At 51.2% G+C, this 14,474-nt stretch overlaps 1 protein-coding gene across 1 annotated transcript in view; it reads right to left on the reverse strand.

Annotated features, from left to right (window-relative positions):
* Positions 1-13,423, reverse strand: part of PARP1 (poly(ADP-ribose) polymerase 1) — a 41,054-nt gene extending 27,631 nt beyond the window's left edge. Inside the window, exons 1-5 of the mRNA XM_068153585.1 lie at positions 13,231-13,423; positions 8,709-8,871; positions 7,065-7,183; positions 5,613-5,827; positions 669-765 (exon numbers count right to left, since the gene is read on the reverse strand). Coding sequence (XP_068009686.1) covers positions 669-765; positions 5,613-5,827; positions 7,065-7,183; positions 8,709-8,871; positions 13,231-13,350 — 714 coding nt within the window. The 5' untranslated portion in view covers positions 13,351-13,423. The remainder of the gene's footprint in view (positions 1-668; positions 766-5,612; positions 5,828-7,064; positions 7,184-8,708; positions 8,872-13,230) is intronic.
* Between the last annotated feature and the right edge of the window lie 1,051 nt (positions 13,424-14,474).

Consider the following 14,474-nt stretch of genomic DNA (forward strand, 5'->3'; position numbering starts at 1 on the left):
AGGAAACTTCCACTCTGAAGCAGGCATGCTGTTTTTTACAGCCCTACAGCAGCAAAACCAACTTGGTAATCATTTCATTGGAAAGTTCCTATGCCACACTTTCAATAGGAACAAAATTTCTGCTGTCCTCTAGGGAACTCTTCCCACAACAGTCTAGAAAGTGAAAGGTAGAAAGCTGTCATCTGCCACATTTGTGCCCAAGAACTGAACACAGGTCCCCAGGAAAAAAAAAGAAATGCTTTCTCATTAATCTAGTTTTGCAGCTCTGTTTCATTTTCAGTGTGCATTTCATGGGTTTCCAGGCTCTTCTCAACAGTGCCTGGGCTCAGAGCTTCAGCCACCACAAGCAGATGAGCCAGGAAGAAACACAGAACCAGCCCTCCCCAAGAGTGAAGGCATTTAACCTCATCCATTTAAATCTAATAAAGACAAGTCCTAGAGAACTTCCTTCCTGTCTTTCAGGAGAAAGCAACAGGGTGAATTGCCCTCAGCAAAGCCTGAGTGAGAGGGCATCTCCTGTGCCAGGACATGAGCACCAGCTGTGCTACAGCTTTGCTTTGTCTGGGCACGAGGTACGGTCCTCCTCCAGGAGCTACAGCCCTTCAGTGAGTGCCTGACACTGTGCTCTTCTAACAAAGCACTTGAAGATGCAATCAGCTGAAACTCACCTTCAGCAGTTTTTCCTGCTTTGATTCTTTCTCTTTTTCTTTTTTCTGTTTCTTTTTCACAGTCACATTTCCATCTACCTCTTCTCCTTTTCTCTTTCTAACAGAGAGAAACAAAACGAGAACAAAACACACAGAGAGGAAAGGAAGTTATTCAAATGCCTGTCCAGCCATTGCCAGAGCTCAGTTTACTGACTGCCACTATCTGCAGAGGCTTGAATATCCTCAGTTCTGGCAGGCAAAGCCATTTTTCAAATTCCTTTGTGCTAGATTGGAGACATGCACTTGGCTCTGCAACACGAGCTGCCTCAAGGTCAGGTACACCTAAAGCCTTTCAGAGGGCAGCTGTATGGTCTGGCAGAAGAGCAGGAGGTGGGGGTCAGGCTCTTCTTCCTAGCACCAGGTGACAGAAGGAGAGGAAAGGGCCTGAAATTGTGTCAGGGAAAGTTTAGGCTGGATATCAGGAAAATATTCTTTACTGAAAGAATGGTCACTGGAATAGGCTGCCCAAGGAGGTGGGGGAGTCACCATCCCTGGAGGTGTTTGAGAAACGTGGACATGGCACTTTGGGATGTGGTTTAATGGCCACAGTGGTCTTAGGCTGACAGTTGGACTTGATGCTGTTAGAGGTCTTTTCCAAGCAAAACAATTCTGTGATTCTAAGAGCACAGAAAATACTGCACCATTTTCATATTCATCTACACCTGCATGAGTTACACCAAAGGCATACCTAAGAATCACTGAATAGAAGCATACCTCACCAAACCTGAGGAGCTGAAAAGACTGCAGTGTCTTTCAGCTGAATCAACAGCTTCAATTTCCATCTTCCTTCACATTGAAACAAAAGCCAGCAAACATGACAACTTTAGTAAGCTAACACACTGGGAAAGGAGGCATTTTCCAGCTGCTTTCTCTTCAGATGGGAATTAAGTCAGGTCTCTGAAATCAAACAGGGGGAAGTTTCTACTTGCAAAGTGCTCCCAGGCCAGCAGTGGTTTTGTGATGCACTGCTAATGCAGTTCTGTCTGAGGAAATTCATTGTTATTAGCTGGGGCCTTGGAGCTGTGAGAGAGAAGTCAGAGAAAACACTACTAGGAAAGACAAGGGAGTCAGATGGAAGACTGGAGATTCTGGCAGATGTCAGAGAGAGAAGGGACCTCAGAAGATCATTTGTTGCCAGTCATGTCATCCCCTTGGTCTGCCTGGCTTCGAAATACATCAATATCATAGCAACACAGAACTGTTGAGATTGGAAGAGACCCTGAGATAACAACAGAGTCCAAGGTACAAAACCTAACCTGGGAAAAACATCTCGAGTGCCAAGTGCTCTGCTGCACCTTCCCAAGCCAGAGGGCTGAATAACCTAAGTGCTTAGGATGGGTGCCCAAATGCTGTGTACCTGAAGCGCCTCTCCCTTGCCAGGCTGCCTGCAGCAAGCCAGCGCTCACTCCCATGCCGTAACTTGTCTCCCAGCCTCCAAAGGAGGAAAGCCAGCACATCAACTGCTGGAAGGTGATCTGAGAGGCCCCATGACCCAGAGAAAGCATCCAAATTCCAGCAGGGACTCACACTTCTGGCAGCTTCTCCTCAGAGTCAAGGGGACAGTGGATTGCTCTCCTGGCCAGAGGGATTACTGTACCTGTTCCAGCTACTTGGACAAAGCACAGAGCAGCAGGGATCAGCACAACTGCAGAGAGGCATAAAGCTGCTGTTCATCTCCTTCTCTTTTATCCCCAGCTAGGGGACTTCTCTTCTGTCCATGGGCTATGCCCACGGCTTAAAGCAAACACTAATCATCATTTCATACAGCTGGAGAAAAGAATGGCAAAGCCAAGTTCCTTTTGCATCTTCCCAGAGAGCAGATTTCAGAACAACTGACAAAACACACTGACATATGCTTTCATTTTATCTTCCATCCCTGGGACCAAACTCTGGGTGTCACTGTGCACATCCTTCTTCCTGCTGGGGAAGAGGCAGCCTTCCCACACTCAACAGGTCCAGCTCAACACTCTGCTCAGAAGGATCACTACTCAGCAGCCAACACAAAACACTTATTATTTTCACCTTCACAAAGGACACACAACTACGAGATTTATCCCAGCTTCCAAGAAGATGAGGATGGAGGTGAACTGTCCCACTCTAGCCTGCTCCTTCTTTACCATATACTCTCTATTTTTCATGTTCTCATCCCTACAATGAAAATGAAGGGTGGAAAGGACAGTCAGAGCAGCCCTGGATAAAGCAAGCAGCCAATACAGAGAGGAACAAGAGCTCTCCTTTCATCCTCCTTCCTGTAAAGCACCACCAGATTGTTGCTGACTTGAGTACTTACCCTCTGCCTCAGGCAACCTCTGCAGTTAATCTGGTGCTGCATGACATCTCCAGAATGATACTTTGCCTCTGTCCTGGGCAGTCATTCTCCCCAAACAAGCAGAGAAGCAGTATAGCTTGAAGCAGGAGGGTGAAACATATGCTGCCAGAGCAGCATGGTCACAGGGAGCTCACAAGCTGCTACTGCATTTCCTACTGAATTAGGTGAGCTCTCTTTCCACAAAGAAGCTGCTGGCAAGGACCCAAGATCCTCCCTCCCTAGGTCTGCAAAGTGCTGGCACTTGGACACCACAGCCCAGGGGAGGGTCAAGACGTCTCACTCAGAGGTGAGTGAGGACAGGAGCCAGTATCCTAGCAAAAAACCTTCTCATTTTTGCCCTTGAGAAGGAAGAGGTTTTCCAACCTGTTCTCAGTCAGCAGCTCACTTCTCATACTTGCAACAGGCACATCACACTGCTGCCCTTGCAGCAAGGGCTGACAGAGCAGACTCAGACTCTCAGCTTCTCCTCATAGTATGGGCTAGACACTCATTTGTCACATCTGAGTTTCAGAGACATCTGAGTCAGCCATCATTTGGACACAGCACAGCTAGAAATATCTTGATAACTCATTTGGAGAAGGTTGCTGTAAGACCACTTCTGCAAGATGCTGCAATTCCTGTCCTTCGTTTCTGTTATCTGACTGGCTGCACAAGATGAGGTTCAGGTTGGATATTAGGAACAATTTCTTCCCAGGAAGGGTTCTCAGGCATTGGAACAGGCTGCCCAGGCAGGTGGTGGAGCCACCATCCCTGGAGTTATTTTAAAAGACATGTGGATGTGGTGCTGAGGGATGTGGTTTAGTGGCAGTGGCTTAGCAGCACAGATGGGATTGTGAGCTCTAGGTGAGTGGCTGGACTTGATGATCTCTGAGGTCTCCTCGAAGATCACAGTTCTATGATCCTATGAACTACTGGAGGCAGCTATGTCTCATCCAAACTTATGGGGTGTTTTCCTTTTGGCTTCTCCAAAACTTCTGTGCTTTCTTGGCAGCAATGTGCCCTTGTGGCCAAGAGGGCCAATGGTATTCTGGGGTGCACTAAGAAGAGTGTGTCCAGCAGACTGAGGGAGGGTCTCCTCCCCCTCTACTCTGCCCTGGGGAGGCCCCACCCAGAATACTGCATCCAGTTTTGGGCTCCCTAGTTCAGGAGGGACAGGAATCTACTTGAAGGATTCCAACAGAAGGCTACAGGGATGATTAAGGGATTGGAGCACTGCCTTCTGAGGAGAGGCTGAGAGACCTGAGGCTGTTTGGTCTGGAAAGGAGAAGACTAAGAGGGGATTTAATAAATGTTTATAAATATCTCAAGAGGGAGAGGACAGCCTCTGCTCAGCTGCACCCTGTGACAGGACAAGGGGCAATGGATATCAACTACAGCACAGGAGGTTCCACCTCAACATGAGGAAGAACTTCTTCACTGTGAGGGTCACAGAGAACTGGAACAGGCTCCCCAGAGAGGTTGTGGAGTCTCCTTCTCTGGAGACTTTCCAGCCCCATCTGGATGTGTTCCTGTGTGACCTGTGCTGGACTCTATGCTCCTGCTCTGGCAGGGGGGGTGGACTTGATGGTCTCGAAGGTCCCTTCCAACCCCTAACATCCTGTGTAAACCACCAGGTAGGAAGCACAGCACACCTCCCCACTCACTCATTCAGTTTGTTTACCCTCTCAATCATTCAGTTTGTTTGACAGACAACTATTTTTCCTATTGACCCTTAATACCCTTGGCTCAAGCACACAGCCCAGGCAGCAGAAGCGAGGCAGCAGAGCGTAAGAGCCAGCCAGCACCTTCACGGTTGAGGGGCTGGTTCACACAGTGCTTAGAAAGCAGGAAAGATGAGATGTCCTGCTGCATTTCTGGCATCAGATCCTGGTTCACATTACACTACATCACCAGTCTGAGCTTTTTTCCACTGTAATTCTAGGCTTTTATTTACACAGTGACTGGGCAAAGTACTTTGTGGCCTATCTTTACAAAGCCTTCCTATTCTGCACAGCATCCCAGAAGTGTCCCAGAAAAGCAGAGCCAGGACAGACAAGAGAAACACTTAGTCAAATCTCTAGAGCTTTGCTGAAGACATGGGGAAAAACTACAAATAACCCTGTTAAGCTCACATGCTGTTCTAGGACAAAATGGAACATGCACCTCAGCACACAAAAAGCAAAGGACCACTTGGAAAGCTGAAAGTGCTTCCTAACATCCAATCTGAATCTGCCCACTTGTAGTTTTGTTCCATTCCCCCCAGTCCTTTCACTCCCTGACACCCCAAGAAGTCCCTCCCCAGTTTTCTTGGAGCCCCTTTCAGATACTGGAAGGCCACAATAAGGTTTCCTCAGAGCCTTCTCTTCTCCAGACTGAACAGCCCCAACTCCCTCAGTCTGTCCTCATAGGAGAGCAGCTCCAGCCCTCTGCTCATCCTCGTGGCCCTTCCCTGGACACCTTCCAGCACCTCCAGATCCTTCCTGTAACAGGGGCTCCAGAATTGGAGGCAGCAGTATCACAAAGTATTTATCACAAATATATTTGAAGGCAAGCAGTGGCTCCCTGTGCCAACAGAATGTCTTCTGCTGCCCACTTACCCTTCACTCTTGGTGGCTGGGAGCTGCTTCTTCAGAGTTTCTTTATCCTCAGCTTTCAGGATGCTGAAGCCCAGGAGCTGGGCGGCCCCATATGCCGGCAGGAAGCCCAGCTCCGCTCGGCGGCTCACGAAGCAGTCCGGGTGGTACCAGTTATCTATCATCCCCAGCTGGGGCTTCTCAGGATGCACCATCTTCTTGGAAATTCGGATCTGGCCCTGAGGGAGGTGAAAGGGACACAAGAGCAGTGGTTAGGCTATGCTGGAAAGAGCAGGATGTTCACAAGTCACCAACATGATGCTTCCTAAACACCTGTAAAATAGTCCAAGACTGCAGCTCTTCCTGAAGCCCTTTCACTACAGCTCTGTTTTCTTCAATGCCCTTTCTAGGCTGTAAAACCTCAGCTTTTGGGGTAATTTTCTGTTTGAAAAAGCCAAACAAACACTCAAAATGAGTAATCCTGTGAGCCTGAACAAGCAAAACCCACCTCATGCAGGCAAGTCTAAAAATTAACCTGATGCTCCTACCACTCAAGTGTCAGTGCTGACATGACCTCGTCCCACCTTACCACAAATTCCTTTGCAGGCCCACAATGAGTAGGTGGCTCAAGTGCTTTTAGAGTGCAGTAATTCATGCTCCAACAAGGAAATGTCAACATGACAGTCACCAATGTTTCTGCAGGTGCAAACATACCAGCACTGGTGTTTGGCCCTTGACAACTGTAGCCAGCTGGCAAATCTATTCACACCTGCCAGAGGCTCACAACTTCACTTTGCCAACTGTCTTTCAGAAATGAGCACCAAAAGAGCTCCATCACTGATGTTGTTCACTTTCATGGAGTTAATAGACTCACAGAATCATGAAGGTTGGAAGAGCCCTCTAAGATCACCAAGTCCAACCACCAACCCAAAACTACCATGGCCACTATACCATGTCCACAGGTTTGTTGAACACCTCCAGGATGGGGACTCCACCAGCTCCCTGGGCAGCCTGTTCCAATGCCTAACCACTCTTGTAGGAAAGAAATTCTTCCCAATGTCCAACTTAAACCTCCCCCGGTGCAGCTTGAGCCCATAATATGGACAGGTTGCACACAAAACAGAACTGGCCTAGCTGAGGAAGAAGCCAACACCTTTGAAGTGCTGCAACAAGCAGGAAAAGCTGCAGTTAGTAGTGGCTCTCCTGCCACAGCAATGCTGGTGGGTGGTGTTCCAACCTGCTCTAAGACCCAAGTGAAAGGAAGCATGGCAGGTCTGAAGAATAGGCTACAATGCCTGAGGGATGCCTTTACTGTCAGCTGCCCAGCACACAGCTGCTCCTCAGACACAGAAATACAGGCTCTGCAAGTGCTCTCCATATGCAGGACAGACAGGAAGCAATTGTCAAAGTCAGAAATTGAAGTGGAACTGGTGGGAGAAAAGACAAGAGATGGAGAACTAAGAAAAGCTTTATAACCTTTTCTATTTTCTGTTCACAGCCTTTGCAAGTACTTCTGTTAGACTTGGCATATTCTGCAGCAAAATCACTGAGGCTCTTCTCAGCCTTGCCACCTCCTTCCTGTTCCCCTCCTTTTCCTGGAGAACAAAGCAAATACAGAGTTTGGCTTTAAAAGGCATTCCTTTATTTTCTCGGTCTCTCTCTCAGATTCTTGGCAGTATGGATTGATCAACCTCTGTGTTGCAGCATCTCATCTGTCAAGCATTTGAATACAGAGCAAGATAAGCAGTCCACACTCAACAGAGCTTCTAAAATAGAAAGAGTTCTTTGCACAGCCAAGTAGCAGTTGTACAGAATTGCTTATTTAAATGTTCCAAAACACTGATAAAGGTGCACTGAGCTAACTCCTTTTGCTTCTTGCCTGAAAGTAGAGATCTTGCTGAAGAACTTACTGTAAGCAGAGTCACACCAACAGCTCTGCTTCAAAGCAGAACTCCTCTTCCCAACTGCCAGTTCCCTTTTATTATCATTATTAAACATTTCAACAGGCAGACCTCAATCTCAAACTGCCCAGCATCCTTGGTTTGCACAGAGAAGCAGTGAGTTTAGTCTGATCTGTACTTAGACTGTACTCACTTGCTCCCCTGACTCCCTAAGCCACGGTGTAGCAATTTCCAAGAGCCACCACCAGAACTGAACACTGTGGTGAAGGTCCCATTAAACCAACACAGAATCACAGAATTGTCAGGGTCAGAAGGGACCTCAAGGATCACCCAGTTGCAATCCCTCTGCCATGGGCAGGGACACCTCACACTACAGCAGGTTGCTCACAGCCACATCCAGCCGGGCTGCAAACACCTCCAGGGATGAGGCTTCCACCACCTCCCTGGGTAACCTGTTCCAGTCTCTCATCACCCTTATGGGGAAGAACTTCTTCCTAACATCCAATCTGAATCTACCCATTTCTACTTCTTCTCCATTCCCACAGTCCTATCACTACCTGACACCTTAAAAAGTCCCTCCCCAGCTTTCCTGTAGGCCCCTTTCAGATACTGGAAGGCCACAATAAGGTCTCCTTGGAGCCTTCTCTTCTCCAGACTGAACAGCCCCAACTCTGTCCTCATAGGAGAGGAGCTCCAGCCCTCTGATCATCCTTGTGGCCCTTGTGGCCTCTGGACATGCTTCAGCACCTCCAGATCCTTCCTGTAATAAGGGCTCCAGAACTAGACACAGTACTCCAGGTGGGGTCTCACCAGAGCAGAGTAGAGGGGGAGAATCACCTCCCTCAACCTGCTGGCTATGCTTCTCTTGATGCAGCCTGGGATGTGATTGGCTTTCTGGGTTGTAATTGCACAGCTTCTCATCCACCAGCAGCATCTTGCAACAGCATTTGTTAAATACTAAAGAACTGAAAATAAAGTGCTCCAACCATGGTAACAAGATGTATTTCACAATGCCATCTGCAACTGACTTGGCTTTTTCCCTCGCTGACCTAACATGCCGGATCGTACTGCCAGAACCCCAGCCTTGGAGCACAGAGATGCCACAACTTCCAGCATCACTAGCTAAAAGGACATGGCAGTCAAATAATCACAATAAAAGCTCAAGAGGAGGGAGTACAGTTCCAGATGAACTTCTATACATTTAAAGACCTCTGCTTACCTCCTCCAGGGCCTCCAGTTTCAATGGCTTTCTTGATTTTCTCCTGATCTTCCCACCGGAGCTCGGTGAAGCCGTCGATGTCTGCGTGGGACACGACTCGAGCCCGCTTCCAGAAGCAGCTGTAGTGGTGCCAGTGAGGGATTTTGCCATCAAACATGGGTGACTGGGAAGGAAGTACACGAGGCAAGATGAAGCAGCTCAGACAGAATCAAGGGGAAACAAAACCAATCAACAACAAACTCACAACCCCTCGCCCTCCTCTCCCCCAGAACAGAAAAAGAGAGGCTAAAAAGGAGACTCTGGGTAAATGCAAGCAATTTAAAAAGAAGAGAACAAAGAGAAATCAAGAGGTGTATTTAGGACAAAGCCTAAGAAGAAAATCTCATCTGAGAAAGAAGCTGCTGGAAAGAGCTCCCAAAGGGAACAGGCATGAAAGAAGCATTTACCTAGCTTAACCAGTTCATCACCCTGCTGCTTAGCCCATCTGCTTTGCTCAAACAAGAAGGTCAAGGCCTCAGCATGGCTATATCAACCCTGAGCAGACAAGGAAAGGTTTCTTCCCTATGAGAATCAGGCCATCTGCAGCCACAAGCAAAGCAAAACAGAGGCTGTGGAAAAAGTAACATGAGTAACAGCACATGGTTCATCTGCTCCAACCTCCTTCAAGACAGCTGGCCCACAAGAGGCTGCTGGCCCACAAGAGGCTGCTGGCCCACAAGAGGCTGCTGGCCCACAAGAGGCTGCTGGCCCACAAGAGGCTGCTGGCCCACAAGAGGCTGCTGGCCCTGCTCTGCAGGAGCTCCAAGCACAATCCCTTTCAGAGCCACTTCTCAAGAAACCTGGCCATGCCCAAGAGCCTACTTCCAGGCACAAGGCAGCAGGTGCAGCTCCAAGGACTATGGCTTGAAGAAATTCCTTCCTGAGGCTGCAGGAGGCTGACACAACATTTAAGGGAAATGCAAGAGCCCAATGAGGGTCCTGCACCAGGACAGAGGCATCATAGCATTACAGAGTTGTTTTGGTTGGAAAAGACCCCTAAGGTCATCGAGTCCAGCTGGCAACATAAAACCATCATAGCCACAAAACCATATCCTGAAGTGCCGAGTCCACACATTTCTTGAACACTTCCAGGGATGGTGACTCCACCACCTCCCTGGGCAGCCTGTTCCAGTGCCTGACCACTCTTGCAAGAAAGAAATTTTTCCTAATCTCCAACCTAAACCTCCCCTGGCAAAACTTCAGGCCATTTCCTCTCATTCTAGAACCAGATACTAGGGAGAAAAGACCAACCCCCACCTCACTTCAGTCTGTTTTCAGGTAGTTGTAGAGAGCATGGAGGTCTCTCCTCAGCCTCCTCTTCTCCAGACTAAACAACCCCAGTTCCTTCAGCTGTTCCTCATAACACTTGCTCTCCAGATCCTTCACATCACTCAAGTCCTCCCTGAAGTGCAGCTCCAAGGTGCCCTGCCTTGCCATGGAAGTGCTCAGCTTGCTCATGACTCACACATAAAGTACCAACCTGGCATCATTCTGGTTTCCCATCAGACAAAATAACTGTACAGCAGTTTAGCTCCAAGTAATGCACACAAACAAATGCTGGACTAATAATTCTCACCACTGCATAATAATTATTACTACTGATCCAGAATTAGCCACCTAGGAAAGCATTTTACAGATTGCTCATCAACAGGAGGAAGATGTCCAAGCTGAAAACAGCAGCATTCTGTGCATGAGCAGAAAGGAGGAGGAAAGGGCTTGAAAGACCACAGGCTGGGACAAGGAGAGCTGGGAGCCCCAGTTACAGCTAACCATCAACCAAGGCTGTAAGAGGACATTTACACTTACAGCTGGGTGCCTTCCATAAGCCAGGATTTGCATTACCTGGTTACACTCACTGCACCACAGCTGCGTGGCAGCCCCCCTGGGGTTGCTCTCAACACATCTGGCACTGAAAGTTGGCCACCCTTGAACTCTGGGGCCCTGGAGAACTCTTCGTGGTTCTGTCCCTAACACAAAAGCTGTGGGATCACAAGGTACTGGGATGCATGAAAAGGGACACCACTGTCACAATCTACAAGACAACCATGAAATCAGTGAGTAGCTCACTACATGGAGCTGTGCACCCAGAGCAGGACTTCTCTCTGTGTGGGAAATGAACCTCCAGGCAAGCTAGACCTTGTTTACATAACTTCTCTCTGCTCACCCATCTCTAGAACATAGTTTCCCAAACAAACTACAGGAAAAGGAGAGACCAATTCGCTTTCACACTGCACGTGCAGATAAGAGAAACTGCTCAGTTCCATCTGCAAGCAAAAGCTGAAGCTGTGCTGGTTCTGCAGGGCCTGGGTGCTCCCCGTGTGCCAAGCCCCAAGCATCTGTCATGCAGAGCACCTCACTTGAAGAAACAAAGCAAAAGAGTGGTTATGGTAGAAATAGCACCCAGCTAACATCTTGGTCTGGGCCTCCCTTTAATTTGCTCTGCACAATTTGCCAAAGACCTCAGTGCACTGAAGGCAGAGCTGTGGCTGCCCTGCAGGGGATTTCCCCAAGAGGAAACAAGAGGCTCGGGTGCTCTGGTGAAATTTAGGCCCTTGTGGCACCAGTGGGATGCTCTGCAGCAGCAAGTGGCAAGTGTTCTGTTGGCACAAAAACTGGCAGTGGGGGGAGGGAGCCCTTTACATAAGAGATCAAGTAAATTTGAGAAGTTGTGGAAGGAAAAAATAAGCAATAAAGAAAAGATCACAGATGGTTGATATAAGACCAGCAGTTCTGGGGAGGTGGCTGGCTAAAAGGCAGTGGCTCTGAGAGAGATGCCATGCTCACAACTGTTTGTCTCCACCTGCCCTCAGGAGATCACTCAATAAACCCACCCCTACAAAACTAACACTGTCCCTGAGCTAAGGTATGCTGAGGTCCCACAGGCTGCCGTGAGGAGAACGAACAAAACCACCTCGAAATGAGCTGACAGGAAAGGAGAACACGTGTGAGGGAGCCGGAAGAAAAGCAGCCGGAGCAGGGGAGGAGGAGCAGAGAAGAGCAGACATCTCCAGCGAGAAACAAAAGAGAAAGGCAGAAGGAACACGTGCGAGCAAACGCTGCAGCTTGGCACAGCCTGGTTAACAGGGATAGAGGCACTGGGGAACAAAAGCAAAGCAGGTATTTCCCTTCCAGGAAGCCAAATCCTGCCTCCAGTCCAGGCAGCCCTGCTCTGGCATCCAGGCATCCCCCGGGGCGGGGCTAGCCCCCTTTCCGCCGGCAGCCTTTGCCCGGTCCCCCAGTGCAGCCTCTCCCGGGGGCACAAACCTGGGGGCACAAACTCTCCAGAAATTGCTCCTCAAGTGGCTGGGAGCTGCTGGGCTCTGCAGGGCTTTGCTTTAACGTCCATACCCCATGTCCTTGCTGGTCTACCATAAATAAACGTATAAGCACTTGCTGTCTTTCAGAGGCCACTGTAATACCCCCCCAGATTCAGCCCGCTGCCCACCTGCACCACCTCTTCAGCCCCCTTGCTAAAGATGCGCCAAGGTCCCAGCCTGGGGTGGCAGCTCCTCGCTCTTCCCGGAGCAAACCTCCCCAGTGTCTCCCGAGAGAGCAGCCTCGGCCTTCCCTGCAGAGAGGGACCCCCTCCCGCCCCATCCTCCCAGAACGGGGCGCAGTTAAAGGCTGGTCAAAACAGAAGGGCAGATCTGGGGACAATTCCCAGCCCTCCAACACCAGGCGGGGCCCATCCCTTGACTTTGCGAGCCTCTTCCCTAAAAGACAAAATATTCGAGGACAGCTGACAGCAGAAAATGCCTTCGCATTTCGCTGGCTGACTGCGGTCCAGCTCCCTGTTCCGTGCCCGCAGTGTCCGGGGAAAAACCCCGGCTGCTGCCAGCCCCAGCCTCGTAGCTCCCCGTGCCGGGAGGGGGAACTGGGGGTGCTCACCACCCCCAGCGTGTTTTGAGTCTATCGGTCTCTGTCTTGATTGCAAAGCACGCCCCCAACGGAGATTCCCCTGACCCGATGCGAAACACCGCGGGTGACGGACGCTCCCCAGGACACAGCAAAGCCCAGCCACAGGGCTCGCCTCCCACCGCCGGTTCCCCTGCTCTCCGCTCGTCGGGTGACAACAAAGAGCCGCCGTAAGCGCCTCTGAGCCGACCCCTCCTCCTCCGCAATCCGCCGCTAAGGCACTTAACGGTGAACTTTGCACCGCTGGTCCTCCAGACGGCTTTACAGCCCACCGACAGCTCCCTGGGGACCAGCACCCCGCCAGACCGCATCGCGGAGGTCTGCGGGCAGCGGTGCTGCGGAGATCACAGCCAACGGCGATCACAGCGAACGGCAGGCGACGGCGCCTCTGCTAAAAATAGGCTGCGCTCTCCCCCGCAGCTGCGGCGGTGGGAAGAGGCCCGGCTGAACAGCTCCGCAACAACGCGGCGGGCACAGGCAGCCGAGCCCCGGCCTGGCCGTGCCACCACCGCCGCCGCTGGTGCAAAGCCGAGCGGTCAGCCCCGGCCCAGGCCCCGCCACGCGGTACCTGCACCATAAGGGCCAGGCGCAGCGAGTCCTTGGCGATGCTCTCGCCGCACTTCTTGCAAGAAGCGCGGCCGCTCTTGGCGTACTCCGCCCGGTACAGCTTCTCCGCCGGCTCCGCCATCGCCGCCCGTGCTGTGGTGCTGGCGCCGCTGCCACCGCGGAGCCGCTCCGCGCTGCACACCCGCCACCCCGCTCTGCCCCCCGCCGCCCGCGGCAGCACTAGCCGAGCGCCGAGCGCCCACCCCCACCGCAGCGCCCAGCCTGATCTGTCGCTCGGGTATCGATTGGGTGCGCCTGGCGGTGCCTGGAACGTTCCGGTTTGCGGGAGTGTATCAATGGGGGGCGGGAAGCGGCGCGGGTCTCGTGGCCGCGGCCCGGCCGGGAGGGGTCCCGCTCTCCACGGGACGGCGCCTGGGCGCGGCCGCACCAGCCCCGGCAAGTCCTTTTGCCCCCCGTTCCCGCAGCGGGGGTAGCCTGTTGCGCGGCCCGCCCTGAAGAAAGGGTGTCCCCCTAACAGCCCTCTCGAGAAGTGAACTCGGTAAAGCAGTGTAGAGCGGTACCCGGCTTCTCCCGGTGCCCCCCCCGCTGCTCTATCACCCGCGCCCTCCGTCTACACTCTCAAAACCCGGCACTTTATCCAGCACAGCTCCAGAGGCGGTACCAGATGCTGGAGCTGCCGGGTTCTGCGCTCGGGTCACAACCCCAGGCAATGCTCTAGACTCGGGGCAGGGTGGCTGGAAAGCTGCCTGGCAGAAATGCACCACGAGATGCTGGCTGAACATGAGCCATCAGTGTACTCAGGTGGCCAAGAAGGCCAACAGCATCCTGGCCTGGATCAGGAATAGTGTGGCTAGCAGGAGTAGGAAAGTGATCATGCACCTGTACTCAGCACTGGTGGGGCACAGGTTGAATATTGGCTTCAGTTTTGGGCCCCTCACCATGAGAAAGACATTGGGGTGCTGAAGCATGTCCAGAGAAGGGCAAAGACGACAGTAAAGAGTCTAGAGAATAGGTGTTACGAGGAGCAGGTGAGGGAACTGGGATTGTTTAGCCTGGAGAATAAGGAGGCTGAGGGGAGACTTCATTGCCCTCTACAACTCCCTGAAAAGAGGTTGGAGTGAGGTGGGGGTTGGTCTCTTCTCCCTAGTATCAGGTGATAGAATGAGAGGAAATGGCCTGAAATTGTGCCAGGGAGGTTTAATTTAAGTATTTGGAAAAATTTCTTTCCTGCAGGAGTGGTCAGGC

This window comes from Melanerpes formicivorus, unplaced genomic scaffold (genome assembly GCF_026170545.1).
Source record: "Melanerpes formicivorus ecotype bairdi unplaced genomic scaffold, bMelFor1.0.p_v2 SCAF_26, whole genome shotgun sequence".
Classification (NCBI taxonomy): domain Eukaryota; kingdom Metazoa; phylum Chordata; class Aves; order Piciformes; family Picidae; genus Melanerpes; species Melanerpes formicivorus.